We start from the raw sequence: 26,886 nt of genomic DNA, 5'->3' as shown, positions 1-26,886 counted from the left end.
CGCGTGCTGCATTCTGGGTGAAGATATGGTGGTGCACAGAGTGTGCTTGTGCACAAGCACACACACCCACACACGCGGTTCCATCTGTATAAACAGGCCAGACTAACCTGTGTCGGTGGGGGGACTTCTGAGCCCAGCGGAGGGCTCAGTCAAGCCGCACGCTTAGGACGGACGCCTGCACGATTCTATACGCACGCAATTGCTCGTCCCAAGGGGAAAAACAAATCCTGTGATGTTTTTCCTCTCAAAGGCCAGTTCCTAGAATATGGGATCTACCATCTTCCCCACCCTTTGTGGGCAATGTCCTTCCAGCCATTCCCCAATCTGCCACCTATCCACCCGCGGCCACGCACCCACCAGCCTCAAACGGTCCCTCCACCCACCGACCCACGTATCCTTCTAGTTACCCGTCCTCTAATCCGCAGTTCAGCGAGCTGTAGCTCGTAGGCCGAATCTGGCCTGCCGCTTGTTCGTAAATAAAGTTTTGCTGGAGAATAATCCACTCGTTTCCATATTGTCTGTGGCTGCCTTCGTGCTCCAATAACAGAGCTGAGGAGTCGCTACAGAAACTTTACGGTTTGCAAAGCCTCAAATATTAATCATCTGGCCCTTTGGAGAAAAAAGTTGTCCAACTATCCACTCGTCCCGTCATATCCCACCCGATCCCACCCCATCCCCCCATCGACTCTTACCCCATCCCATCCCGCCCCCCCCACCCTTCCCAGCCCATCCGTCCCAGCCAACCCCACCCCATCCCCCCATCTTCTCACACGCACCTAACACACTGCTCCAGCAATCCTTCCTTCTCTCTTATGTATCAGTGGTTTTCCTCTCTCTATCAGACCATTCTTACCGATACAAACTGTTTCAATCGACACCTCTCTGTAAGAAAACTGTTGCTTCTACGTGCCCCTTGCAATCAAGATCATCCACGACCTCCGTGTTGGCTAAACCCAGCGGTCCATGGTCTCCGTGTTCCTTGATCTGTCGGCAACATGTGGGTCACCATGTCCTCCCTGAAACGCTTCTCCTGACATCACTCCTCCCAGTTGCTCTCGCCTCATTGGCCGTCCGTCTTGGTCTCCTTAGCTGGTTCCTTCTTGCCTCTCTGGCCTTTCAGTGTGGGGGTGCTCCAACCCCTTTTCTGTGTGCGCTCACCGGTTACCCGCATGCCAACAACTCTGAATGTCCATTTCCAGCATGGAGCCCTCTCCCGAGGCCACTGAGCTCCCACTATCTCTGCTTGGATGCCGAGAAGCTTCTCCACGCTAAGACGTTCAAAACAATACCTCTGCGCACAATGTCGTCAAAGGAGGTGCAGAAAAGAATTTGAAAATCTCTACGTATTTGGAAATCAGGGTATTTCCACCTCTAGATAAGCCATGGATAGCATAAGAAATTGCAATGGAGGGGCGCCTGGGTGGCTCAGTCGGTTGAGCGTCCGACTTCAGCCCGGGTCACGATCTCGTGGTCCGTGAGCTCGAGCCCCGCGTCGGGCTCTGGGCTGATGGCTCGGAGCCTGGAGCCTGTTTCCGATTCTGTGTCTCCCTCTCTCTCTGCCCCTCCCCCGTTCATGCTCTGTCTCTCTCTGTCTCAAAAATAAATAAACGTTAAAAAAAATTAAAACAAAAAAAAGAAATTGCAATGGAAATTAGGAAACAGCTTGAACTGGATAACAGTGAAAACTATTATATCAAAATTTATGGGATGCCGCTAACACATTGTTTAGAATGAAAAGCATCCTTTAAAAAAAAGAAGAGAAAGAAAGTGGGAACGTGAGGGGCACCTGGGTGGCTCAGTCGGTTAAGTGTCCGACTTTGGCTCAGGTCGTGGTCTCGTGGTTCACGAGTTCGAGCCCGCGTCGGGCTCTGCGTCGGCAGCTGGGAGCCTGGAGCCTGCTTTAGATTCTGCGTCTCCCCCTCTCTCTGTCCCTCCCCTGCTGGTGCTCTATCTCTTGAAAATAAATAAAACATTAAAAAAAATGCAAGTGGGAATGTGAAATGGTGCAGCCGCTGTGGAGAATAGCACGGTGTTTCCTCCCGTTAAACAGGGAGTCACATGCGGCCCAGCAGCAACTCCTCTGAGCGCATCTCCACAAGAAGGGACGGCGGGCACCGAAACAGGTACGCACGTCAGTCTTCAGGGCAGCGCATTCACGGCTGCCCAAAGGTGGAGACAACCTGACTGTCCATGAACCTAGGAATAGATAAACACCACGTGGTCCGTCCGCACAGCGGACGGTGACTCCGCCTTAAAAGGCAAGGCCGTTCTGACACCGGCTTCAACACGGCTGAACCCGGAGGACGTTGTGCGTGAAACAGACCCGCACAGAGGGAGGGGTGCCGTAGGACTCCACTTCTGTGAGGGCCCGAGAATGGCCCAAGTCACGGAGGCAGAGACTGGAAGGGTGGGCGTCGGGGGCACGGGCAGGGCTTGGGGGTCAGTGTTTCTGGGGACAGAGGTTCAGTTTGAGAAGGTGAGAAAGTTCTGGAGATGGCGGCTGCACAGCAGGGTGAATGTGCTCGGTGCCACTGAACTGCACACTTGAACATGGTTAAAATGGTAAACTTTATGTGTATATAGGTATGTATCTATTTTAACACGTTTGTTTTAAAAGTTAAAAAAAAAACTCAACAGAAGGCTGCAAATCCACGAGCTAAGTACACATCTCAAACAACTAGCTGAGCAACAAACCCAAAGAGCTGGAAAGCAAAGGAACAGCAGATGTCGACGTTAATGAAACAGACAGAAGTAGCCTAAGAAGGATCGACAGGTGGCCGGGATCAGGAAAGGAGAAGGGGAATCACCTCAGGGTGGCCCGTCCGGACCTCCCGGGTGTCACACACGAAGCCCTGGCCTCAAACCCCTCAAGGTCGGGGCCGGCGGCCGCCCCGCTTCACGTCCTCAGACATCAAAATGACAGCAAGAAGATATCGCAAGGACTTTTGTCGGTAAATTTGGAAGTCTGGGTACCGCAGACAAATTCCTGGAAAACTACCATTGATCGAAACCTAAACTGGGACATTCACTTCCGAATGCCCCCCCTCTGCAAACAGAGCTTCCGTACTGTTCTTCCTTTGTGATCCTGTCATCTAATAAAGTTTTGCCTGCTGCTCAAAAAAGAAAACAACACAGCACAACACAACGCAACGCAACGCAACACAACACAATCCTGAACCCAGAAGGCACAGGGTCTGGCCAATCTGGTAGCTCTTCAGGGGACTGAGTCTAGGATCACAGCCCTCTGGCACCCACCACCCAGGCTCTCCCGTGCCACCCCTCTCCATCCGCACTGGGTCTGGACCCTCCCCCTGGGGGCCCAGCTCTGAGCGGGAGGGCAGGGGCGGGCTGCTCTGGGATGCTCTGCAGAGGCTGCAGGGGGTGTGGGGAGCATATTCAGGCCTGGTCACAAGAGGCCCCCACCCCCCAGCCACACCTTGCCCAGGGCCCTCAGTTTCCCTGTCTGCAGCCAGGGGCTGGAGGATCCTTCCGGCCTGCCTCCCCGTCTGGACAGCCCTATCTGGACGTCTCTTGGCGCCCGCCTGCCTGCTCACCCCCAGGGCAGTGGCACCAAGATCCCCATCACCACGATGCAAATAACAGGTGTTGGCCGGGCGGGCAGAGCGGACCTTGGCTGGGCCTCCTTGTGGCTTTCAGATGACAGTTTCCCGCAGGGGTTTGGGGGCAGCCGTGTCTGCCAAGCACCTGTGCCCGTTGCCAGACAATGGCACCAGCCTGCGTCTCTGCCTCGAACTGCCTGTAACCATAGCGACGTGCTTCAACCCTCAAGCCTCCGTTTTCCTGGAATCCAAAGGGGGTGATAGAATCCTCCCAGGCTGATAGGGGGATCCTGTGGGGTGCCTGGATGAACGGGTCTTGAGAACTGTAGTGTGCAAGCCTTTCCTTCCTGCCTCTATCCTTCTGTCCATCCAGGGAACTGAGACCCTTTGGGAGCTGGACAGAGACAGTCACCCACCCAGGGCCACCTTGTTTTGTGTGGTTGGCATCACCTGATTCACTCTCCTGCCGCATCCTGACCTGTCCTGTGTGGGCACCCGTGTGTGCGCGTGTGCGTGTGGGCGCGTGGGCGTGGGTGTAAGGTGCCTCCATCGTGATATTTAATCACCTGGCACCAACCGTGGGCGATTACTCTTGTCCGGCGACCCGTGCTGTTTATATCGGGCTGTGTCAACCCCCTGCAGCGCAGTCTGAGATTCTAAGAACTGGGTTAATAGACAACTGTGAGTCAGCTGGGGCACCAAGGTTCACTGGGGTCCCCCAGGGCTCACTCAGGGTGGGGACTGCCCGGCTGTGGTGGCCAGAGTCAGGTGATGGCAGTAGCAGGCACCTAGTGGGGCCAGGCAGTGGCTTGGCTCTGGGGGGCAGGGAGTGAGGGAGAGAGAGGCCTGGGGACGCTCTCAGCCACCATAGTTGCTGCCGGTATGCAGGTGGTGCTCTGGAGAAAGCACCCGGGGAGCTCCTGGAACCGGGGACGGGCCGCAGCCACCCACCAGTGGCGGATCCCCCACTTGGCCACAAAGAAAGCAGTGCACGAGGTCCCGGAACGATAGCGTGGACGGTTGCTCTGGCCGTCCCCGTCCCCAGCGTGCAGGCCGCAAGCCTGAGGCTCAGAGAAGAGGGCAGCGGCCTGAGCTCGTGCCGGCACGGATGGGGAGGCTGGGGGCTGGGCTCGGGTCTCCCTCTGCCCAGGTCAGTCTCCCCCCAGCCTCCTCTCCTGAGCCGCGGCTGCACGTGTGTGTGCGTGCACGCGTGTGTACGCAGGCTCGTGCTGACCACGTGAGCCCTCAAGTGGGGAGCGGGGGAGGTGTGGCCTCTCCGTGCACCCTCCCAAGGTGCCCTCAGGGCCTCCTCCCGGGAGGGTGCTGGAGGGCGGGCACCCCACTGACCTGGATCACGCTGTCCAGCCCCAGTGGGGACCGCTCTGCGGTGGCACCCCCGTGGCCAGGCTCGCTGGAGGGAGAGCTCATCTCGAGTGGGAGGGCAGGACTCTGAGAAAGACGGGGCTTGGCGGCCAGGTGAGTCTCCAGCCGGGACCCGGGCCGGGCCAGGACCTGCGTCAGTGCACCAGCCCCACGCCGGCACGACACCTGGCTCCTCCGTCCAAGGTGCCCAGCTGCCCCTCTGGGCTGGCGACGACCGAGTGGCTGAGGAAGCCCGAGGACGTTGCTGTGGCAACCGCGACGCTGAGGATTTTGTTTCCCTGGAAACAGGAGCGCAGGCCCTGTTGCCATGGGGACTAAAGACCGCTGTTGTCTGGAAGCGGTTTCCTGGAGACCTGGAGGCGCCCTGTGTGAAGCTGTCCACCTGCGCGACCACACCCGGACAGGGGCTGGCCTCTGCCCCGGACCCCCTCCCGCAGCTGCGGGGAAGGGCCCCAGCCTTCTCCACAGGAGGGGCTGTGCGCTTGGGGGCCGCACGTCAGGGGAAGGTGGCATGTGGGCCACTGGTTCCTCCCGATGGGCAATCATAAACAAACAAACAAACCCCAGTTTTTCCCTAACATCTAGAAAAGACTGTAGAGGTCAGTAGTCGGATCGTGTCCAGCAGGTGGACAGGCTGAGGGCTGGAGAGGAGAAACCACCTGTCTAAGGACCCCAGGAGACCCCCATCGCCCTAACCTCATACCTGGACTGGCCTTCCAGAATCTGACCTCCCTCTGGAGCCCTCTTAGGGTAATCTGCCCCACGGGGATTCCTCCCATAGCTGGCACACTCCTCGGTCACTGAAAGCTTCCCAGAGCCACATAAGGGACTGACTGGGACACTCGCAGCTCACCCATTGGGGTGGTGGAACCCTGCCCCCGGGGCAAGGCAAGGAGAGGGACAAACACAGACCTGTGCCCATCTAGCCTGGGCCTCCTGGGGCCTCTGGACTGAGTCTGGTCTGGGGATCTGGTCACACCCACGTCCCCCCCCCCCCCCGAGTCCTTGCTCTAAGTGGACCTCTCCCAGTGGAGTCCCTGGAGGTGGGCTTGGCAGCCAGGACTGACCGCCCCTCTAACAAGAGGAGGCCATTGTGGGGGCCCTGGGGGTGGGCTCCTCTGGGGCAGCCTGCCAGGCAAGGCCAGAAGGACCTGGTGGTCAGGGAGCATATCTGTCACCAGTGCTGCTGAGGGATGCTAGGGGCCCAGGCTCTCTCCTCAGAATAGACGTTCAAGACAGGGCCACTGGTGTGCAAAGGCACCTGTCCCTGAGAGACACCTGCGCTCTGTCCTGGCCCCCCAGAAGGAGTGCTCCATGCAGGGACAGGACTGGCTCTCAGGCGGGACATTGCCACACTGGGCGTCCAGGCCTGGCATGAGGCTCCGTGCACAGGTCAGTGCACTGAAGGCACGAAGCCGAGATACAGACTCGGAGCCCAGGGGACCCGTGCTGTGGCCTGGGCGCCTCCCGGCACCCAAGGCCGTCTACAGCACCCCTGGGGTCTGAGCCCCAGGACTTGGGAGAGGTGTGAGACAGGTGTCCTTGGTGGGGCACAGGGGCTGGGCCTCATCTGACCCCAGCCAGATGGGCTCTGGGGGCACAGAGGGCATGGCCTGCTTCCGGTGAGAGCTCCTGCCTGGGGAACTCCGTCGGGGCATCCGTGTGACGGCCAGGTGGCGAGGAGGCCGTGGAGGCCGGCGACTCCGTCTGTGATCACTTGCGGGAAACCAGGAAAGGTGGTGCCTCCGGTGGGTGGGGCATCCTTCCGGGCACCTCTTGCCCTGACCCCACCCCAGCATTCACTCAGCCTGTTCTCCCCTTAAGCCCTTAAGGCCCTGTGGAGAAGCTTAGCACATTCCGGCCTTCACCCCCACGCCTGTACCCTTTCCTTTCCTTCAGGGGGAAGCCCAGCCCCTTTGAGGCTCCCGCAGGCCCCGTGCGTAACCCCAAGGCCTCACTGCCTGGTGTCCTTGCTTGTGGCTCCCGGTCCCGGGCCGTCGATGGACAAGGAGAGCCCTCAGGACGGGGCTCAGCCTTGGACCTGGGCATGGCCCCCACAGAATTTTCTGGAATGAACAGAGGGTGTGACGTAAGGTCCTTACCATGCAGGCGGCATCTCTGTGGGCCGGGCGGGCCGGGCGGGCTCAGGGAGGCTCATGGCTGGTCCTGACCCAGGGCAAGAAGATGGCCTCACCTCTGTCCGTCTGCCACTGGCCCCAGGGGCACCGGAATTTGCCACGCCCGATTCAGACCCTCCCGAGAGGGGAAGGGACAGTACTGGCTTCCTGGTGTCAAGGCCACGCCTGCCTTTGGTCCACGTACAGGCCGTGACAGACAGGACCAGGGCGGGTCAGCCGAGACTGCCGTGGATGGGACACGTGGCCCTGACACATCCTCCCGAGGCGGGTCACACGCAGGGCAGCCCTGGGGAAGAGGGCAGGAGACCGTAAAGGAATGGGGTGCCGCCGTCCAGCCCCTCGGGGCCTCCGTCCCGCCCACCGGCTGTAGGACCTGACTGGCTCTGCATCTGTGCTCCTCAGTGACCCCCCTGCCGAGCCGACCGTCCTCAGTGACCGCATGTCGGGAGGGCGGGTGATCGCTCAGGAAAGGAGCCACTCCCACTGACAGGCTCAGCTCAGCTGACCGGGGTTCAAGGCCTCTAGCGGGCGTGTCCCCTGCAGGTGCGGACAGGAAAGCAGGCCGTCTACTAAGTGCGGCCCTGCTCTGGGCCCGGCTCGGGGGCCGCCCGGGGCTGCTGCCTGGTGCCGAGGCCGACTGGTCGCTGTCTGTGCGTCTGCCCCCTCTGCCCATGTGACAGAGGTGGAGGCCTGTAGCAGAGAGGTGGGATCTGAGGGGCCACCGGGAGGCTCACATCTGGGTCCGCGCCTGGGTGAGGCTCTGGGTGTCCCCAGGCGGGCCCCCGGGCACACGTGCTGTGGGAGAGACGCATCATCCTTCTCTCTCGGGCCGGCTCGTGGGGCCTCTCTCGGCATCCAGTCCACTCTCAGAGGACCACAGCGGCACCGGTCAGCCCTGGCCGTGGCAGGGGCAGCCTGGCAGCGAGTCTTGAGAGGTTCCCTGGGGCGGAACCCATCCTGTAGGCGTCTGTTCACACGATTGCCGGAGAAGGCCGCCGTGGGCAGGCCCTGCGCACCTGGGAGCTGGGGCGGCCGGGCTTAGTCCTGCTGAGGACTCGTCAGAGGAACAAACCACAGAGCCCTGACGAGAAGGCGCAGGAGAAAAGCGCCGTGGCCACGATTTCTTGGGTGTCGCACCAAAGCACAGAGAACACGGGGGAGAAAAGTGAATCGGATCACTGACACACTCGTGTGCATCAAAGGAAGCTATCGAGAGAGCAAAAAGGTGACCCTCGGGTCGGGAGGAAGTATTTGGGAATCATATATCAGATGTCGGAATGAAGGTCCACAATCTGTAAAGAACTCCTACAGCTGAGCAACAGGGGGGCAAAGGCCAGAATCGACCTTTCTCCAAAGAAGAGGCACGGACGGCCGATAACTGAAAAGATGCTCGTTAATTGCGAAGGAAACGCGACTCAAAACCACAGCGGGGTCCACACGCATAATCAGGGCTCCTGTAACACAGACCCCAGGAAATGGCAAGTGTTGTCAGGGGTGTGGAGAAACCGGACGCTCATCCCCTGAGTGGAAATGCAGAAGGGCCCGGCCGCTACGGCGAATGCTACGGCGGCCCCTCACGCGGCTGGCCGTGGCGTTGCCGTAGGACCCAGCAGTCCCGCTTGCGGGTATGTGTCCAAAAGAATTGAAAGCGGGTTGTCCCAGGGAGATTTGGACACCCAGGCTCACAACAGCCAGCGGGAGGAAGCAGCCCAAGTGTGCACGGACGATGGACGGAGCAGCAAAGTGTGATCTGTGCGTCCAACGGAGTGTTATTCAACCACAAGGCGTGAAATACCGACCCGAACCTTGTGGACGTTACGCTCAGTGAAATTAGCCGGTCACAACAGGGCCAACTCCACTTATATGAGGTCCCTAGACCAGTCAAGGTCATAGAGACAGAAGGACACCTGGCGGGCTCAGTCGGTAGAGTGCCTGTGACTCTGGATCTCGGGGTTGTGAGTTCGAGCCCCGTGTTGGGTGTAGAGATACCTTAAAGTCTTAAAAAAAAATCATAGAGGCAGAAAGTAGAACAGGGGGGCGGGGGGTTCAGGGGAGTGGGGAGTTAGTTTTTGACGAGGAGTTCAGAGTTTCCGTTTGGGAAGGAGTTCTGGAGACGGCGGGGGGGGGGGGGGAGGGGGGGGGCGACGTTAGTAGCACAACAATATGATAATAGCAACAATGTAAACGCACTTAATGTCGCCGAATTACACACTTACAGTTGTTAGGAAGGTAAATTTTACGTTATGCTTTTTATCACCATGAAAAATATCAAACCAAATCAAACCGAACTCAGCCCTGCCTGCAGCACCGGGGGCGACCCTTCTGCCACAGCTCTAAGGCAGCCTCGAAGGAAATCCAGTTGATTCTTTGGTCTGAGCCGTGCTGTGGATCCCGTGGTCTAGAGGAGGGTCGGGGAGAAGTCCCGTCCGGCCCTGCGCTGACCACCTGGGCCCTGGACAGACAGAGCTGGGCCCTGCGTGACCACAGGGGACCCACATCCATGCTCCTCAGGCCTGAGAGATCGTCTGCCTGGGGTCCTCCTTTCTCACAACCCCTTCTCCCCACCCCTGTACTGAGACCCTGGGAGCCCTCCTCTCCCCCCGGGCCCCCGCCAGCCCCCATCTTGGGCTGTGGACTCCCCCAGACTCCTTCTCGCTCGGAAAGCCTCGTGGCTCAGCTGTCCGCTCCCCGTTGCTTCTGCCGCTGGCCGGGGGTGGCCATCTTCCGGGTGACGGTGCTGGCTGGCCACACAGCTGCTTCTCCTCGGGTGACCCCCAGTGTCCACAAACACCTGGATGGCTCACCTTTCAGGCCACCCCCTGGGCAGCCCCCACCACACAGATGAACCCTCACAACCCAGCTCACCACCTCGGGCACCTTCCACGTGCACCTTCCTCGAGGGGGCCTGCTGCCTCCTGACCAGCGCCCCCTCCCCCCATTACTGCTGATGTTAGGTGCCCCGTCACCTCCCACATGTAGCCCCACAGTCCCCTGCCTGATGGAGTGGCACAGGTGGGATGGGCGGGGCCCCTGGGCAGTGCCGGGGTGGGGGGCGGTCGGTGGGGAGAGCCCCTGGGACCTGGGGGGACAAGGGCCAGTGATGTGACTCCTGTGCTCTGTGCCTCCCGCGTCCTGCAACCCAGCAGACGATGCCTTTGAGGAATCACCAGAAAACAAGGGCAGAATAACCCCAGGCATCGCTGGTTCTCGGGCCGCGGGGAGGCTGACGCCCAGTGACAGGGATGCGGCAGGTCGTGTGGGCGCCGAGGGGCAGCCGAGGGCAGGGCTCCCTTCTCACTCCGACCCCACCCACCCACCGCGAAGTCTCTGGGGCAAGCCCGGGCAGGGGTGCTGGCTGTGGTCGCATCGGGGGCCTGGCTCCCTCCCTTACGAGCCCCCCCTACTTCGGGGGGGTGTCACCGCTGTCCAGCCCTCCCCCGCCAGGCAAGGGTCCCGATGTTGAGGCTCGCGGGGCCGCGCCTTCTCTGAGCCCTCCTCCTTCCTGCTCTGTGGCCCTCGGACCCCACACTTTCGTCAGCAACTGCTGGCCCGGCGACCTGGGCTGGTTTCGGCCAGAAGGAACGTGTTTCGCCCTCCCACGGTGACTTTTAATTTGCCGGCTCCTGCTTGTCTCTCCCCCTCCCCCCGGGGCAGCCGCCCCACGGGGCGGGTCGGTCGGCGGGCACAGAGGACCCAGCTCCTGCGGTCCCCACCCTGAGGCCGCTTCAGAGCAGCCCCAGCCCTGGAGCCCAGGCCTCCCTCCTGCGACCAGGGCCTCGCCCCTGCTGGCCCTGCCGCCCTCCTCTCCCTCTTCCCCTGACCCGCCCCGGCTGCCTTCCCGGCCTCCGTGCTTCCTGCAGACCTTCTGCCTCTAATCCCCGCAGAGGAGGAGGCCGAGGCCGAGCCCTGGCCCGGAGGCTGGAGGTGGCTGGGAAGGGCCAGCGACTGGAGCCAGTGTGGCTCTTCAAAGGCCCCCACTTCTCTGCTGCTTCACCCTTTCCAGGGGCGAACGAGAGAAGGGGGTCAGGTTTGGCAGACGCACGTACATGGCCTGTCACACTCGAATATTCCGCAGAAGCAGCACACGAGCGCCCACGGCCGCGTCCAATGCCAGTCAGACACGCACGTCAGACTATGTCCATCTTGACTGTGTGTGTGTCCTGTGTGTCCTCGGGCCACCGCACACCAGAGTTAAGCGGTGAAGGGGCTGCCCGTGACGACCGGATGGCCAGTGACAGTGGGACTGCCCGGGACGGTGGGGCTTCTCGGGACAGTGGGACTGCCCGGGACGGTGGGGCTTCTCGGGACAGTGGGACTGCCCGGGACGGTGGGGCTGCAGGGACCCTCGTGGGAGCCAGCGTTCCAGTTCGTCCAGCTTGGCGAGCCTTGCTGTTCCAGCCTAAAGCTGACAGAAGCCACGTGTGGGAGGGGCCCTCTGACGCCAGCCACATGCAGACCGCTCGGTTCGGCCTCGTGTGGAAGGGGTGGCCGGTTTCGAGTCGCCGTCCGTCACCGTCAGAGCGTGGAGGCGTCTCGGGGGCCCATCCGTGTGGCCTCCCCGTCTCCCCGCGACGGCTTTGAGGCCGGGCCGGCAGCGGCTTGCGCGGAGTGTCAAATGGCCCCCGAGCGTGTCCTCTCTTGAGGCCTGACCGCTCCGTGTGCCTCCCGAGCACCAGTGGCTTCTGGCCCGGGTGCTCTGGGCACGCGGGCTCAGCCAGACCGCGAGGCCCTGAGGGAAAGGCCCGCCACCGTGCACGGAGGGAGGGGTCCCCCCGGGCAACACTGACCGTTTTGGGGGATCACAATGGCAGCTCAGGCAGCGTCTGCTTGTGTCTCCTGGGGGCCCCCCGGGGCCGTGCGTGCGGGGACTTGGCAAGCGTGGTCTGGACGGGGGCCTGGGAGTCTGATCGGAGGGGCGGGTGAGCGCAAGACACGCGAGGCGGCTTCCCGGAGGAGGTCGCGGGACACGGTCCGATGCGTGTGAAGAGTGGCCGCTTCCCTGCGCCTGGAACCCGTCGCTACGATCGGGCAGAGAGGGTCCCAGGTGAGCAGAGCCGAGGCTTGTGCGGTGAGGCCGGCCGGGCCGTCCCTCCCAAGGGTCCTTGTAGGACAGAGGCAGAGGGCGATGACAGAGATCCACGGAGAGGGCCACGTGGGCGCGCAGGCACAGGCGGGGCTGGAAGAGGCAGGCGGGAGCCTCGCAGGGGCTGGCGACACCTTGACCTGGGACCCCTGGCCCCAGAAGCGGGAGAGAACAGGCTCGTGTTGTTCTCAGCGCCCCGGTGTGTGGTGATGTGTCACCGCCGCCACGGGAGACCGACACACGGACTTTGAGTGGCACCCGCCCGGGACCACCTCTCCAGATGAGCCCGTGACGCCGAGGCAGCGTGCGGCCCACCTCATGGGCTCAGTGCGGGTCCCTTTCTGCAGCGCCTCTGGGAGCTCCCGAGACACGGATCTGTGAGCTTGCCCTGAGCCGAGCTCTCCGGGGAGGTAGAAGCACAAACACGTGCTGGTGGTCGGCACATCTTCCAGCCAGCAAACTCCCCCCGCGGCCCGGCCGCCCAGGCCTGGGTCTGCAGCCACCGCCCTCCCCCCCCCCCCCGGTCACTCGCCACGCTGGCCCTGGGCTCTGCAGGGTGGCGGTCCCGGTCCCTCTGTGGTCAGACTCTGCCCGGCGGGCCGGGGTGGCGCCCGCGTCTTTGCCCTCCTCTGCCCTCCCAGGGGACGGGGTGCGAGGTGCCCATGGGCAGTCCGGGGACAGACACGGAGCTGCCGTGGGGCACCGAGGAGCAGGTGCAAGGGCTGTAGAACGGTGGTCAGCAGAGAGCGATGGTGGAGGCAGAGAGGGTCAGCTGACCAGCGGAGGACGGGAACGTGGCCCGCAGGCCTCGGGCGCTTCTGTGTCACTGTCCGGAAGAGGGGGCTGCAGGGGGCAAGGGAGGAGAGCTCCCCGGATGACAGGGGGTTGGGGGCACAACGTGGGGGTTGCCCCCGATGGGGAAGGTCCCTGCGGCATCGTCCCCAGAGTGGGCACTTTGGAAGACGGGGCCTCAGGGTCTCCCGGGTGAATTCGCGATTGCCGTGAGGTTCCCGTGAAAAGAAGCTGAAGGGACATGGGATCATCGGGTCACAGACGGTGGAGCCAGGGTACAGACAGGACCCGTTGACCCAGGGTCAGGGTCAGGACCGCAGTTCCCAGCGCCTCTGCAGCAATGCCCCATAGGTCAGAGTCCCATGAAGACGGAGGGGCCAGGGCAGAGTGTGTGGGGGCAACAGAACGGGGTATAGGTGGGGTGTGAGGCAGGCCAAGGGAGTCTGGGTCCTTGACAGGCAGCAGCTGCCCTGGGAGAGGGACGGACGTGCTCTGGGCAACCCCAGAGGACAGGATGGGGCCAAGTTTAAGGCAGGAAATTGGTCTCTTGTTTGGCCGTGCCATGGGCTGCTCTGTGAGGTGGTGAGCTCCCCGACCGGGGAGGTGCGGAAAGAGCGAGCCAGTCACCGGGGCTTCCGAGCACCAGGAAGTGAGCATCTTGGCTCCAGGCTCTGCCTGCAGCAACCCGGTGTCTGAGGCCCCTGTGTGGGTAGGGGCGAGGCCGCCACTGGAGGGCTGCAGGGCAGCGTCTCCAGGATACCTTGCTGGGGGCTACGTCCAGGTTCGCTGTTTGCAGACACCCCGGCAGGGGCACCCAGCCCAGCAGGGCCAAGGGTCAGCGGGGGCGGTCCCCCCTGCTGGTTGGGACTTGCCCGGCCCTGAGTGGGGAGACGGGCCCGGCCGGGCAGCGCTCCCAGCACGGCGCCGGAGAGGGGTTCGGCAGGGTGAGGCTTTCCGCCCAGCGAGGAGGGGCCGGGGAGACGGCTCCTCCTGGAGCCAGACTCGCTCCCGCCGCAGAGCCAGGTGGGTGCGGGCCCCCCTCAGGCTGAAGGCCCCGCGGGCTGGGGGGCAGGCAGCTTGAGGGCCTCGGGCCGGCCGGGGGGTTGGACGTGTGGCCCTGACGGGAGAGGAGGCAGGATCCACAGCGGGCTGCGGCCCGGGCTGCCGTCTGAGGCGCCAGCTCGCAGGGGGGCACAGGTGCCCGAGGGGGCTGCTCAGGTCGCCGTGGAAACGCAGCCCCAGCGCTGATTTCCAGCTGCCTCCCACGCAGGAGGTCTGGGGAGGCCACCTCCCGGGCCTCACCTTTCTCTTCGGAGCGATGGCATGCCACGCGGCCCTCCCCCAGGCTCGCAGGGAGGCCCGCATGCCAGACACCGCGCGGCTGCTGGCATGAGGGTGGGGGGCGCCAGGAACGGGGTCCCCACCTCCAGGACAGCAGGGCGGGAGGTGGCCACACCCCGAATGGCGGTGCCCACTGATTTTTCTCCAGGGCGGTCGGGAGCCTGAAGGTGCCTTGGGCCCAAGAGGCGGAGTCAGCGTGACAGGAGGGAGGCCCCCGGCTGGGTGGTGACCAGGCCCCGCCTCCCCGCCCAAGGCTGCGGCGGCGGTGACATTCCTAATTGTCGGTGACTGACTCAGCCTCGCTTCAAAGGTCTGGGTCAGGCCCGCAGCCCCCGTCACTCTGGAATTCTGCTTCTCGGGGGAGCCGGCCCGCCCGAAGAGTGCTCCTCGCCCGGCCGGTGCCTCCCCCCGTCCCGTCCACACCCGCCCCGGCCATGGCCGTGCAGGTGCCCCTGTGGCAGCACTACCTGCAGGCCATCCGCTCGCGGGGGGCACGGCGGGCGCAGGACTTCCAGCGCGCGGAGAACGTGCTGCTCACGGTGCTGGAGCACGTGCACCACCTGGACCCCCGCTTCCTCGTGGACTACTCCCGTGACCTGGAGGCCTTCCAGTTTGCCCTGCGCACCTCGGAGGAGCCCCTGCACGTGGCGGTGCCCCTGCGGGTGGAGGCGGACGCCCTGCTGATTGAGGAGGCGGGGGCCGCCGAGGCGGGCGACGGCCCTGCGCCCTGCCGCCTGGGTGTCTCCAGGGAAGGGGCCCGCCCGGAACGGCGGATGGCCGATGACGTCCTCAGCGTCTCCTCCGAGGGCGGCGCCGGGTGCCGCGGCCACATCGCGCCCAGCAAGGTCCTGCGCGTCCTCAAGGACCTTCTGGTGGCGGCCGTGGTGCACTGCAGACACCAGGGCCTCGTCACGCCAGGTAGCGGGCGGGACACGCTGGGCACGCGCGTGTGCTGCGGTGTGCGTGTGCGTGCGTGTGCACAGACTCGCGATGGCTCAGTGGGTGTGTGTGTGCGTGCGTGTGCACAGACACGCGATGGCTCGGTGGGTGTCAGGGCACACGGGCTGGGGGATCCCGCCCTGAGATCCTTTCTGGTTCCAAACACTTCTAAGAACGCAGGTCACCCATTTCCACGTTGCCTGATTTTCACATGGTGACTTTGGCGGTAACACGTTAACGGATGCTACTTGACGAACAGCTAGAAGCTAAGTCCGGGGCACGGGGTTTCTGGCTGATCTGCTTGGTGACGGTCCCTGCCATAGTTCTGGGCAGGTGGTTCTGTTATCAGTTCCAGCTCAGCATGACGGGCGTCCCCGCTTCCGGCATCTGGTCACAGTGCACGGAGCGGGAGGACAGCGTGGGTGCGTGTGTGCAGCGGGTGCAGGCCCAGGACAGCAGACCACCCTCCTCGGGGCCCGAGCAAATACAGCGGGTTGTCCTGGCGGAGAAGTGGGGACGCAAACAGAAGTCCCGTTTCCCTTGGGAAGGAACAGGCCATGGCGCTGGCAGCCGCCTGGTCCTCGTGTCTTTCATGACGTCAGAGAACGGGGATGGACGGTCAGCCCGTCGCAGGGACAGTGGCCTGCCCCGGGCTGCTCAGAGAGGCTTCTGGACGGTCTCCCGACAGCAAGAGGGGCGACGTCCAACCCTGGCCCCTCTCCAGACCTGCCTGGAGACCCGGGCGGGTGGCCACCCTCTCAGAGCTGACGATAGATAGAGCCCTCCCAGGGCAGCCGGAACCTGTCATCAGGCCCCTCGGACATCTTCTCTGGTCATCTTCTGAACCTTTCAATTACCGCAGGTGACTTGGCAGGGCCACTGCTGTCTTCTTCCGTGATCTACAGTGGCCGTGCCCACCTGGCCCTGTCACCTGCAGGCCGTCTGCCCCGCCTGCTGGGATGGCCCAGCCCTGGGCCTTTCAGGCACACTCTGAGCTGCCACTCCCAGGTCCCCACCGTCCCCCGTCCCCCGGCCCGGCAAAGCAGAGGAGGCTGGGAGCCACGCCCAAGGGGCCGACCGAGCTGGGCACGCAGGGAAATTCCAAGCATTGCTCCCAGACACTTACCTTAAAAGGGAAGCAGAGCAACCCCAGGTGGCGAGGTTGAGGCTGCCCGCACCTGGGAACAAACCGGTGAGACCGGGCTGGGGGCTGAGGCAGGGAGTGGCTGGGACAGGCTGCGGGTGTGGCTGGCCGCCCTCCAAGCCGCCTCCGTGGACAGAATGTGTGACCGACGGTAGGTAGGGAAATGAAGCCACCAGTAGTGGCTTTGGATGACAAGTGCCTCAAACCCTGAATTGGAAGGGGCCAGGGGTCACTGAGCTCCTTCCTTCCTGTAACCGATGGGGAAACTGAGGCCCATGTAGGCGATGGAGTGGCCCGGTGGCAGGGCCAGGACCTGGAATACCCCACAGGGCTTTGGGGGGAGCGGTCTGCATAACGGGGCCCAGGCTCCTTCCTACAAGACCCCCAGGCCGTGGGTGGGCCAGGGCGGGCTGCGTGCCGCTGTAGGACGTGAGGAGTCCCACCCCCCGTGCTCAGTCCCTGCAGAGACCTACTTTCAAGGCACACGTTGGGGGTTCCCTTCGGGACATGGCTCCCAGACGGTCGGTCCCCTGACCCCTGACCAGCACCCTCACTGGGCAGTGCTGGGGGAGGGAAGGAGGGACGTCTCCGAGTCTGGTGTTGGCTGGGGTTGGTAAGGGCCGGTGACAGGAGTGTCCCCCACACTGCTCAGCTCCCCTCCTCTCTCTGTGGTATTAATTTGTTTACTGGGGGAGAAGGGACAGCTGAGGAGGAAGGCCAGAGGGCCCCGGGTCATCCCCGAGTGTCTCCGCCTCGCCAGCCTCCAGCCCTGTCACCCTTGGAATGTCCCCTCCTGGGTGGTCTGGGGGCTCTGGGCTCTGGGTGTGGGTGCTGGGCTGGGTCCGAGGGGTGACGGGAGCGGGAAGCATCTTTACTGGAATGCGCCATCTGGCCTGTGGCTCTGGGGACCCAGGGTGTGGAGTGGAAGCCAGGTGCGTCCACTGTTAGCCTTTGGATCCAGGCCCTCCTGGGCGCGGGGCACCAGGCACGCATCTCCCGACACCGGGCCTCTGGGGTCATGTGTGTTAACCCCGAGCCGTCCCGGGCCTGGCCCTGTCCTTCACCTGCCCGGCCCCTTCCCAGAGGCGCGGGGGGCCGTCTGAGATGAGGGTTCCAGGGCACGGTGGCTGTTGCAGGTTCTCTGAACGCGGACAGCCTGGAGGAGAAGGAGTCCCACCTGTCCCTGCTCGTGTCTAGCGGCTGGCGAACCATCCGGTTCAACATCGTGCCCACGGTGCGGAGAAAGCTCGGGGTGCCCGTCCTGGAGAGGGCTCAGTGGATGTGCGGGTTCCCCGAAGGGAGCTTGAAAAGGATCATCAGCCAAGAAGCGGCCCTGGTGCCAGCCAGTGCCCAGCACTGGAGGTCGGACACGCGTCCTGGGGTCTGTGGGGTCCTGGGGAGCCGGCGGGAAGGGGGCTGCCACCCCACTGTTCTTCCCACTCCGGGCAGGAAGGTCTGCGGGGACCCCCTCCCCCCGCCTCTGCCCCATAGGCTTCTGTGCCACGCTGACGTCCCTGGGATCTCTGGGGGACGTGGGGTCATCACTGCCCACCGCCAGCTTCGCCCCTCTTGGAGCTGCGGGGAGGGTGGAGCCATGCCCCCTGCCGCCCGAGCCGGGGGCCAGGGCGGGCTGTGAGGGGACACTCAGAGAAACGCAGAAGGCTCTGGACACCAGAGGCCGGGTGACTCACCCAGGGTCCCACAGGTTCCGGGGACAGTCGGGAGGGGTGTCCACACAGTGAGGTGGGGGATGCTATCACACCGGGAATTTGCTAGCATTTCCTGTCCCGGTGGCCCTTCCCCATTAGGAGACGGTAGGTCCTCCTGCCAGCAGACCACCACCTGTGGTGTCCCCGCCCCCGCCTGGCCCCAGAGCCCCAGCAGCCCCTGTGGGGCCCCCCCGTCTCCACCCCAGGAGTCTGCGAGCTGGGGGAGGTGCGGATGCCCCTTCCCCTCCCTCTCCGGCCGGCAAAGGGAGACCCCGAGTTGGTGTCCGTGAGCAGGAGAGACAGAGTAGGGGACGTGGGGCAGAGGCTGAGCTCCCCTTGAGACCCCGAACCAAGGGCTGGGGACTGAGCCCCATCCAGCTCTGACAGGACTTAAACAGCAAGGCCACTGTGGTTTGGCCAGGGTGATGCCCCACTGGCTCCCACGCCCAGGGAATGCAGCCTGGGGCTGAAGTAAGCAGGGGTCGCTCTCACAGTTAATCCTTGGAAGTGGATGACATTCGTGGGGCTGGGCCGGGCCGAGTGCGGTGGCATAGTCCCTGCCGTGGCCTGGGCCATCCTGTGGGGCTCAAGACCTGATCCTGGGGAGGCCACGGCTGGGGGCTTTCCTTTCTGGGGATGCAGCGTGTCCCTGGACGGCTGGCCGGAGCCCCGATGCTGACCGGGTATGTGTGCTGTCCCGGCCCCCAGGGTCTCCACTGACTACCTGCTCACCAGGCTGCTCGGTGCGCTGGGCTCCCTCCCGGGCCACCGTCTGGACGGCCTCTCCATCCTGGACCGGGTCAACCACGAGAGCTGGCGCGACGGCGGCCAGAGCCCCGGCCTGACCTTCGGTCACCTGAAGGTGCGCATAGGGGGCTCGTGGGCACACTGGCCCCCGTGGCCGTGAATGTTACCGGCCGGGGGTCCCCACTCTGAGCCCTGTGCTGCTCGCCGGCTGCTATGACATGGCTGGAGCCGTGTCCTCCTCGGCCCCTGTGACCGTCAGGGGCTGAGAAGAGCAAAGGAAGGCCAGAGCCGGGGCACAAGACCGGGAAGGGGAAGCGGGCGGGGTCTCTGCCTGGAGCGAGCCGCGGTGGGGTGCGGAGGCCTGCCGAGTGCCGCTCCGTGATGGGAGCTGGGGGTTCACAGAGAGGCGGCCTGGCCTGCACAGGAGAGCCCGTCTGACCCGCTCCCCACCCTTGCAGGCCCTCATCCCACCCCCGAGGGGCCGGCAGCTTCTAAGAGGGCTCCTGAGCCCCGTAGTGAGCAGGGATGATGGGGGCTGGTGGGAGGGCACAACTGTGGCTGGGGAGGGGCCCTGGCTGGGGGGCTCAGGGACAGGGGGAGGAAGGTCCGCTCTTACGGCTTTGATGCAGACCTGGGCCAGGACGATGCCACAGGCTCAGGCTGGTCCGTAGAGCAGGAGTGCAGTCAGGGCGCAGGGCACGATGGGAGGGGCCAGAGGAGGGGCAGAGCCTCAGAATCTCCGGAGAGGGGTCCTGGGCACCACGGATGGGAAGCCAGAGTGGGGCCCCAAGGTCCCTCCGAGCCTGGACTCAGTGGCAGTGCCTCGGGGAATTGGGGAGGCGGCAGGATGGGGACAACAAGTGGAGAGGAGCTGGGGCTCGCTCTGGGACCTCTGGGGGGAGGTATGGAGTGTGGGGGAGAGGTGCAGGGGTCAGGAGACTTCCAGGGGACAGCTGCCATAAGGGTGATGGGCTGCGGGTGGGCAGGAGTGGAGGTGGTGGGAAGGTGGTGTGGGTCACAGGGGGGTGGGCAGGTGTGGGGGTGGAGGGAAGGTGGGGAGGGCCACAAGTAGGTGGGCAGGGGTGGGGGTGGAGGGAGGGCCGGGAGGGCCACCAGTAGGTGGGCAGGGGCGGGGGTGGAGGGAAGGCCGGGAGGGCCACAAGTAGGTGGGCAGGGGTGGGGGTGGAGGGAAGGCCGGGAGGGCCACAAGTAGGTGGGCAGGGGCGGGGGTGGAGGGAAGGCCGGGAGGGCCGCAGGTGGGCAGGGGCGCGGGTGGAGGGGAGGCCGGGAGGGCGGGGCTGCGCCGGACCGCGTACCCCGCCCCGCTGCAGACGGTGCTGCTGTGGGCGTCCACGCTCTTCCCGGCGCCCGAGGACTGGGCGGAGCTGCAGGGCGCCGTGTACCGGCTGCTGGTGGTGCTGCTCTGCTGCCTGGCCACCGGGAACCTGCCACACTTCGTCTACCCCAAGCGGAACCTGCTGAGCGACGCCGGCCTGGACCTCAACGCCCTGTACCAGCGCGTGGAGCGCTTCGCCAGCCAACCCGAGGCGTCCCTGCGCATCCACGTGACCCACCTGGGCCGCGGCCCCCCACCGCGCATCGGCAACGGGGTCAAGGCCCTCCTGCAGCTGCCTGCCAGCGACCCCGCCTACTGGGCCACCGCCTACTTTGATGTCCTGCTGGACAAGGTGGGCGTGGCAGGGGCGTCTCAGACGGCCGGGGGTGACACGCGGGGGTGGGGGGACCCGCTCCCCTGGGGGTGGGGGGTGGGGCAGGAGCTGAAGGAAGGCCGGCCGGGCGGGTCCTCGGCCGGCAAGAGCCGGCCGGGGCAGACGTGACATCCGGAGGTCAGACAGGCCACGAGCGACCCTGCCCACTGGTGCCCCAGGGCCCCAGGGTAGCGTGTCCGAATGTGCCTCCATCGCCCGCCAGAACCACCCCCAAACCCACGTCCGGTAAGTGCTCAAACGCCGCCTGCCTACGCTGGACTCGGTTCCTCAGGAAGGGGTGTGGCTGTCCCTGGGCCTCACGGGGCCAGTTTCCTGCCGCATCCCGAGACTCGGGAGGCCGGTGCCGTGTCCTCGGACTTTGCATCCTGCGTCCGGCCTGGTGTTCAGAGGTCGCCCGGCTGTTCTGCCGACCGCACCTCCTTGAGTCTCCGAGGTTCTGCCGGCTCGCTAGGCCCTCCCCTCCCCTGCTCCCGCAGAGCCCGCTCCCGCTCCTCTCCCCCAGGGCCAACCCCCACCCTCACCCCAAAGAGCCAACCCCGTCTCCCTGCAGGACACGTGGGGCCCCGGGGGACGGCAGCAGGAGGGCTGGTGCGTGCCCCGTCCTCCACAAGCACCTGCTGGGGCCTCCTCTGTGTCGGGCCCATCCGGGGACACCTGTGTGTGAGGAAGAGCCCCCCCCCCGCCCCCGGGCGAGAGGGCCCTGTGTGGGTCCACCTGTCAGGAGGACCGTACAGGCAGAGACCCAGACGCAGGAAGTCCTGGTGGCCAAGGAGCACGTGTTGTCCCGCGCCGCGTCCAGGACCCTGCGATGGGCTCCGAGGTGCCTCTGTGACCCCTCTGTCCCCCGCCCCGTCTGCAGTTCCAGGTCTTCAACATCCAAGATGAGGACCGGATCTCGGCCATGCAGAGCATCTTCCGGAAGACCAAGACCCTGGACGGCAAGGAGTGCTGAGTGGCCTTGCCTTTGCTCGGTCTTCACCACCCACAGCCGGGCTGCACGGCCCCGCAGAGGACCCGGGACACTTGGGGAAGGGAATGGGCTTCACCCCGAGGCAGGTGATGGGCGGTAGAGACGTCCACCTCAGACTGCCCGGGGGATGGCCTCCCGGGACTCTGGGAGCACCGGGCAGCAGGTCCCCCCGAGCAGCTGCCTGGTCTCCCCAGGGCCTGGGACGAAGGCGCCTTGTATTTCACAAGACGCGTGTGGGTCTATGTGATGTCATCAGACTCTCAGAGCCAAGCGTCTGCCTGAGACCTGGAGCTCGAGGGCTTGTCCCGACCTGAGTCCCATGCTCCTCCATGGTGATGTAATACTATATATCTGATCTTGAATAAATTAACGCGCCGGGTAGGCTCGGTGGGGACGGCAGCCGCCGCTTTCCATGTATCTATGTGGAGAATATTCCCCTGGAGACACGGAAGGAAACTGAAGCCAGCAGAGGGGACGCCTGTGGCTCCCTCTGCCAACAGGGGCTGGTCCCGCCGAGGTGGGGCATCTTCCGTCTTATTCAAGGTAGCATCTCCTGGCATCTGACGCCATCCCCCCTTCTGTTCTCAGGGCTCCGTGTCCCCACCCCGCGCCCTCTCATCGGCCCGTGACGGCCACCTGCAGCCCCTTCCCCGCTGAGCTCTCACGTGACCTTCGTGTGCCCTCGCCTAGCAGACAGTGTCCACTCTCCACCCTCTTTGCCTCTCAGTGCTATTTATGCCCCGGCGTCTGAGCCACAGCCCGCACCCCGGCTCCTGTAGAGGGACCTGCAACCCCACGGCGATGCGTGTAGCGACACTTTCCCCAAACCTCCTGCAAAGCAGCCCCCGGCCGAGTGCCAGAATCGCCACACACAGAGGAGAGGAAATGCCAGGGCCTTTGAAGGCTGTGTGATTGGGGACCTGAGCTGACACGAATACAGGGGGACACAAAATGCCATGAGAGTAGAGGCTGTCAGAGCACAGGACCTTGACGTTACAGAGAGAGAGGGAGGCAAACCATAAGAGACTCTTAAATACTGAGAACAAACTGAAGGAGGATGGGGGGTCGGGGAGAAGGGTAAGTGGGTGATGGGCACTGAGGAGGGCACTTGCTGGGATGAGCACTGGCTGTTGTATGGAAACTGATTCGACGATAAATTATTTGAAAAAAAAAAAAAAGGAAAGAACACAGGACCTTGGTCCAATCCGATTCACAGTGGGGACAAAGTGTCCAGGCCCACCCTGCGGTCATTTCCTCAGTGTCTGAGTGTGTCTCAGGGCGCCTGTACTTGGAAGAACTAAGGGCCTCAATAGTGGGGAAGGCCAAAGGGAAAAGTTCAAAAACACATCTATTCTCATGGCCAAAACAGTCTAGCAAAACACACTGTCTCCCAGGGGCAATAGCAGAATGTAGCATTACCCCGAAAGACCCGAATTCACCAGCATAACCTTAGCAAAAATCGGATAAATCAAAACCGCGACACTTAGGTATCAATCCAACAAAATATGCAAAATATCTGTATGAGGAAAATGACAAAACTCTGATGAACAAAATCAAAGAAGAGGTAAATAAATGGATGTCCCATGTTCATGGATAGGAAGACTCAAGGTTGTCAAGATGTCTGTTCTCCTCAACTCGATCTGTGAGTGCAAATTAAAACAACTGGGAGGAAACTCCACGTGCCGACGTTGGAACGTTGACAGCATCGAACGCTGGCGAGGACATGGAACATCAGGAGCCGGGAGGAATGCAGGCTGATGGTTTCTTCGAAAACTAAACACTCTTTTACCGCCCGATCCAGCAATTGCACTCCTTGGTATTTACCCAAAGGAGCTGAAAACCCATGTTTGCCCAAAAACCTGCATACGAATTTTTACAGTGACTTCATTCGTAATTGCCAACACTTGGAAGCCACTCAGGTGTCCTTCAATAGGTGACGGATAAACGGTAGTCTGTCCAGACAAGGGGAGATTACTCAGTGCTGAAAAGAACTGAGCCATCAACCCATGAAAAGTCAGGGGGGAACCTTAAATTATTGCTTACTACTTAACGAAAGCTTAGTACTGAATGTAAGAAGCTAATTTGAGAAGGCTACATTCTGTATGATTCCAACTCTGACATTCTGAAAAAGATAGTGGAAAGATCAGTGGTTGCCAGGGGGGAGGGATGACCAGGTGAGGCACAGAGGATTCTTAGGGCAGTGCAAATACTCCGTGTGGTACTAAACTGATGAATACATATCATGACGCGTCTGTCCAAACCCACAGAGTGCACAACACCAGGAGTGAGCCCCGATGAGAGTAAGGGGCTTTGGGTGATGTTGACATGTCTGCGTGGGTTCGCCACCTGTAACACATGGTCCCTCTGGTGGGGGCTGCTGGGGACGAGGAGGCTGTGCATGTGTGGGGGCAGAGGGTTATGGGAAATATCTGTACTTTCCTCTCCATTTGGCTGTGTGTCTACAAACTGCCCCTCAAAATAAAGTCTAAATAATCAAATGAATTTAGAATGTTCTATCTCAGTTGGATCATGATGAATGACAGCAGATCCCTTCAACTGAACCAAGTTTTAGCCTGTAACCAAGGTGCTGTGCTGGGTGCTGAGTGTTACGGATTTAGGAGAACAGGACAGCACAGCCTGTGGCATGTGCTTCGTGGTGGCCGATCTGTGGAATGAGTTCTTTCCAGCCCCCGTCGGGTGGGGGGAGCGGTTAGAAACAATTGTGTTCACTTGGAAGAGGCAAGAAGTTATGTTTCCAGTCTTGCCCCAGGCTGAGGTTGACCTCCCTGCTCTGTGTCACAATATAGGCCCCATGGACCTTTGTCATCTGGACTGGGCCTGTGGGGTATCTTGCTGGCTCACTCTTTTGATGACATCATGCTAATAAGACCTGGGGAGCATTGACTGGCAAGTGCTTTGGAGGCCTCGTAAGATGCGTTTATGCCAAAGGGTGGAAGAGAAATGGTAGTCTCAAGGGTCTGTCTCATAGCTGGCGATTTGAGAGGTTCGGGGGTCTGGGCATGCCAAGACATTGCCTCTAAGGAGTAGCGGAAGTTTTGATGCCTTGCCCCACCTCCTGTGATGAGCAAGGACGATGCCAGGTGGGCCTCACCGATTTTGGAGGCTGTGTGCATCTTACTTGGAATGTCCCTGTGTCAGGTGATGCAGAAGGCTCTTAGTGGGGCCGGGGCGCAGGTGAGCTCTTCATGCTGCAATATGACCACTGCCTGAGGGTACCCCTGGGAGAAGGGGACACCACACGGCATCTCTGAGAACTCTAACACGGGAGCAAGGGTGCGCCATCTAGAGCACAGAACCACTCACGGTTCAGAGCGCAGCGTCCGTCACGGTGCCGGGCCCCGGTGGAGAACGAGCCACTGGCCACGAGATCCTAGGTGGCTCTGGGACCTGAGCCGCCCACCACGAGCCACGTGTTACAGGGTCTTCACCGTGTAGCGAGGCGGGAGAAGGAAGTAAAAGGCGCAGATATCGGAAAAGAAGTAAAGCTGTCTTTTGCCTAGATACATTGCTCACCTACATAGAAAATCCAAAGGAATCCACAAAAGACCTTGTGAATTTGGCAAGGTTAGAAGACAGGTTAATAGAGAAAAATCAACTGCACTTGCATACATTAAGAATAAACAATTGGACATAAAAGTTTTAAAATACCATTTACGGTAGTCAAAACTAACACACCCAGGAATAGACCTAACGAAGGCTATGGAAGCCCTTGCACTGAAACATTGCGGAGTATAATTTAAAAGACCCAAATCAATGTTCATGGAAAGGAATTCATATTTTGATGATTTCCGTTGTCTTTAACTTGATGCATAGATTTACTGCAATTCCTATCAAAATTCCAGGAAGCTATGCTGAAAAAATAGACAAGATGATTCCAAATTTACACGAAAATTCAAAGGAGCTAGGAGAGGAAAAACAATCTTTCAAAAGAGAGAGCAGAATCGGAAGACTTGAACTAATTGGTTTCAAGACGGCTCACGAAGCTGCGTTACCGAAGGCAAAGACGCGACAGGGAGGAGGCCGTGACACGGGGGAGAGGCCAGAAGCAGGTCTGCTCTGATGGTCAGTGGCAAAGCGGCCGCCCCAGTCAGGTGGGAAAAGGAGAGTCTGTTTAACGATCGTTGCTTGAACAACTGGCTGTCAGCGTGGAAAAAAAGCAAACCCTGGCTCTTTTCCACCCCATGCGTAAAATTAACATAAAGTGCACCATGAACCCCTCCACACAAAAGCTGACACCGCAAAGTTTCCAGAAGAATCTTCCTATGAAGACATCAATGTCAGCAAAGGTGTCCCGGAGAGGTTCCCGACAGCACGGACCACGAGAGAAGCCGCAGGAGCTCACCAAAGGAAAAGACCTGCCCTTTGGAAGACATGATTAAGAAAATGAAATGGTAAGCTGCAGGGAAGGAGAAAAGGCTCACCACTCTTCCGGCAGTATCCCGAATCTACAAAATAACGACCATAAATTGACAGTAAAAAAGAGGACAATCAAGGAATAGGAGCAAATGCTTGAGCCGACAAGTCTCACAAGAAGACTCACACGTGGCCAGTCTGCACGTGAAAAGATGCTCGATATCATCGGTCATCGGCGAAAGGCGAATGAAAACCAAATCACGTGCGCTGTCACACCCACTAGACAAGACAACACCAGACATCGGTGAGGCTGTGGAGGGACTGGGACTCTCGGATGCTTCTGGTGAAGATGTAAAATGTTAGGAGCACCGCAGAGAGTTTTGTGGCGTCTTATAAAGCTGAAGGGTTACGGTGGGGCCCCGTGATTCCCTCGTAGTTATTTTCCCAAGAGCAGTGAACACGTGTGTCTGTGCAAGGCCACGTGTAGGAAAGTCTATTACAGCCTCATTCATAATAGTCCCCAAAGGGAAGGTCCCTTCACAGCAGATGATAAACAGATTGTGATCTATCCGTACAAGGGAAAAGCACCAGCGAGGAAGACAGTGTCCCCGCGTCCCCAGGGCAACACGCGTGACCATCAAGACTGTTAAATGAAAGCAGCAGACACAATAGGGAATATGTCGCGCAAACACCTACGAAGCTGGTCTGTGCTGACGGTCCGGTGGGGGCACTGACCGGCTGGGGGCACAGGGCACCTGCCACCCGATGGGGATTCCTTTCTCATCCCCATGTCTGCTGCAGGAAAAACCCGATCTGGACAGGGCTGCTGTTGGGGCAAAGGCCACGTCTCCAAGGTGGCCCACACGGCCCTGTCCAGCCTTCTCTGGAAGAGCCTCCCTCCACCCACCTTCCACTTTGGATTCAGACCCTCGGCCCCCTCAGCTCCCATGTGCGTCTCTCCCGGTGTCCGTGAGCT

General features: G+C 61.7%; 1 protein-coding gene and 1 long non-coding RNA gene across 3 annotated transcripts; one reads left to right on the top strand and one right to left on the bottom strand.

Annotated features, from left to right (window-relative positions):
- Window positions 1-13,530: 13,530 nt before the first annotated feature.
- Window positions 13,531-21,935, top strand: MAB21L4 (mab-21 like 4). 2 transcript variants are annotated; one of them, XM_019838990.3, is made up of 7 exons: window positions 13,531-13,979; window positions 14,446-15,215; window positions 17,517-17,742; window positions 18,798-18,951; window positions 20,168-20,524; window positions 20,725-20,791; window positions 21,426-21,935. In XM_019838990.3, the coding sequence occupies exons 2-7, from the start codon at window positions 14,732-14,734 to the stop codon at window positions 21,449-21,451; spliced, it is 1,314 nt and encodes a 437-aa protein (XP_019694549.2). In that variant the 5' UTR covers window positions 13,531-13,979; window positions 14,446-14,731; the 3' UTR covers window positions 21,452-21,935. The 2 variants fall into 2 exon arrangements, with proteins under 2 accessions (XP_019694549.2, XP_003991376.2); XM_003991327.5 differs by lacking the exon at window positions 20,725-20,791 and having other exon boundaries at window positions 13,536-13,979.
- Window positions 15,421-19,870, bottom strand: LOC123379333. The gene is made up of 2 exons (XR_006583687.1): window positions 19,468-19,870; window positions 15,421-18,945 (listed from the first exon to the last, which is right to left on the bottom strand). It is a non-coding gene; the product is annotated as an uncharacterized LOC123379333 (long non-coding RNA).
- Window positions 21,936-26,886: the final 4,951 nt, after the last annotated feature.

This window comes from Felis catus, chromosome C1 (genome assembly GCF_018350175.1).
Source record: "Felis catus isolate Fca126 chromosome C1, F.catus_Fca126_mat1.0, whole genome shotgun sequence".
Classification (NCBI taxonomy): domain Eukaryota; kingdom Metazoa; phylum Chordata; class Mammalia; order Carnivora; family Felidae; genus Felis; species Felis catus.
The sequence above is the reverse complement of the archived record's forward strand: the minus strand, read 5'-3'. Positions and strand labels throughout refer to the sequence as shown.

Coding starts and splice junctions, on each gene's coding strand:
- MAB21L4 (XM_019838990.3), top strand. CDS start 14,732: ATGGCCGTGCAGGTGCCCCTGTGGCAGCACTACCTGCAGGCCATCCGC. Junction 15,216..17,516: donor CCAGGGCCTCGTCACGCCAG/GTAGCGGGCGGG, acceptor TGGCTGTTGCAG/GTTCTCTGAACGCGGACAGC. Junction 18,952..20,167: donor TGACCTTCGGTCACCTGAAG/GTGCGCATAGGG, acceptor GCCCCGCTGCAG/ACGGTGCTGCTGTGGGCGTC.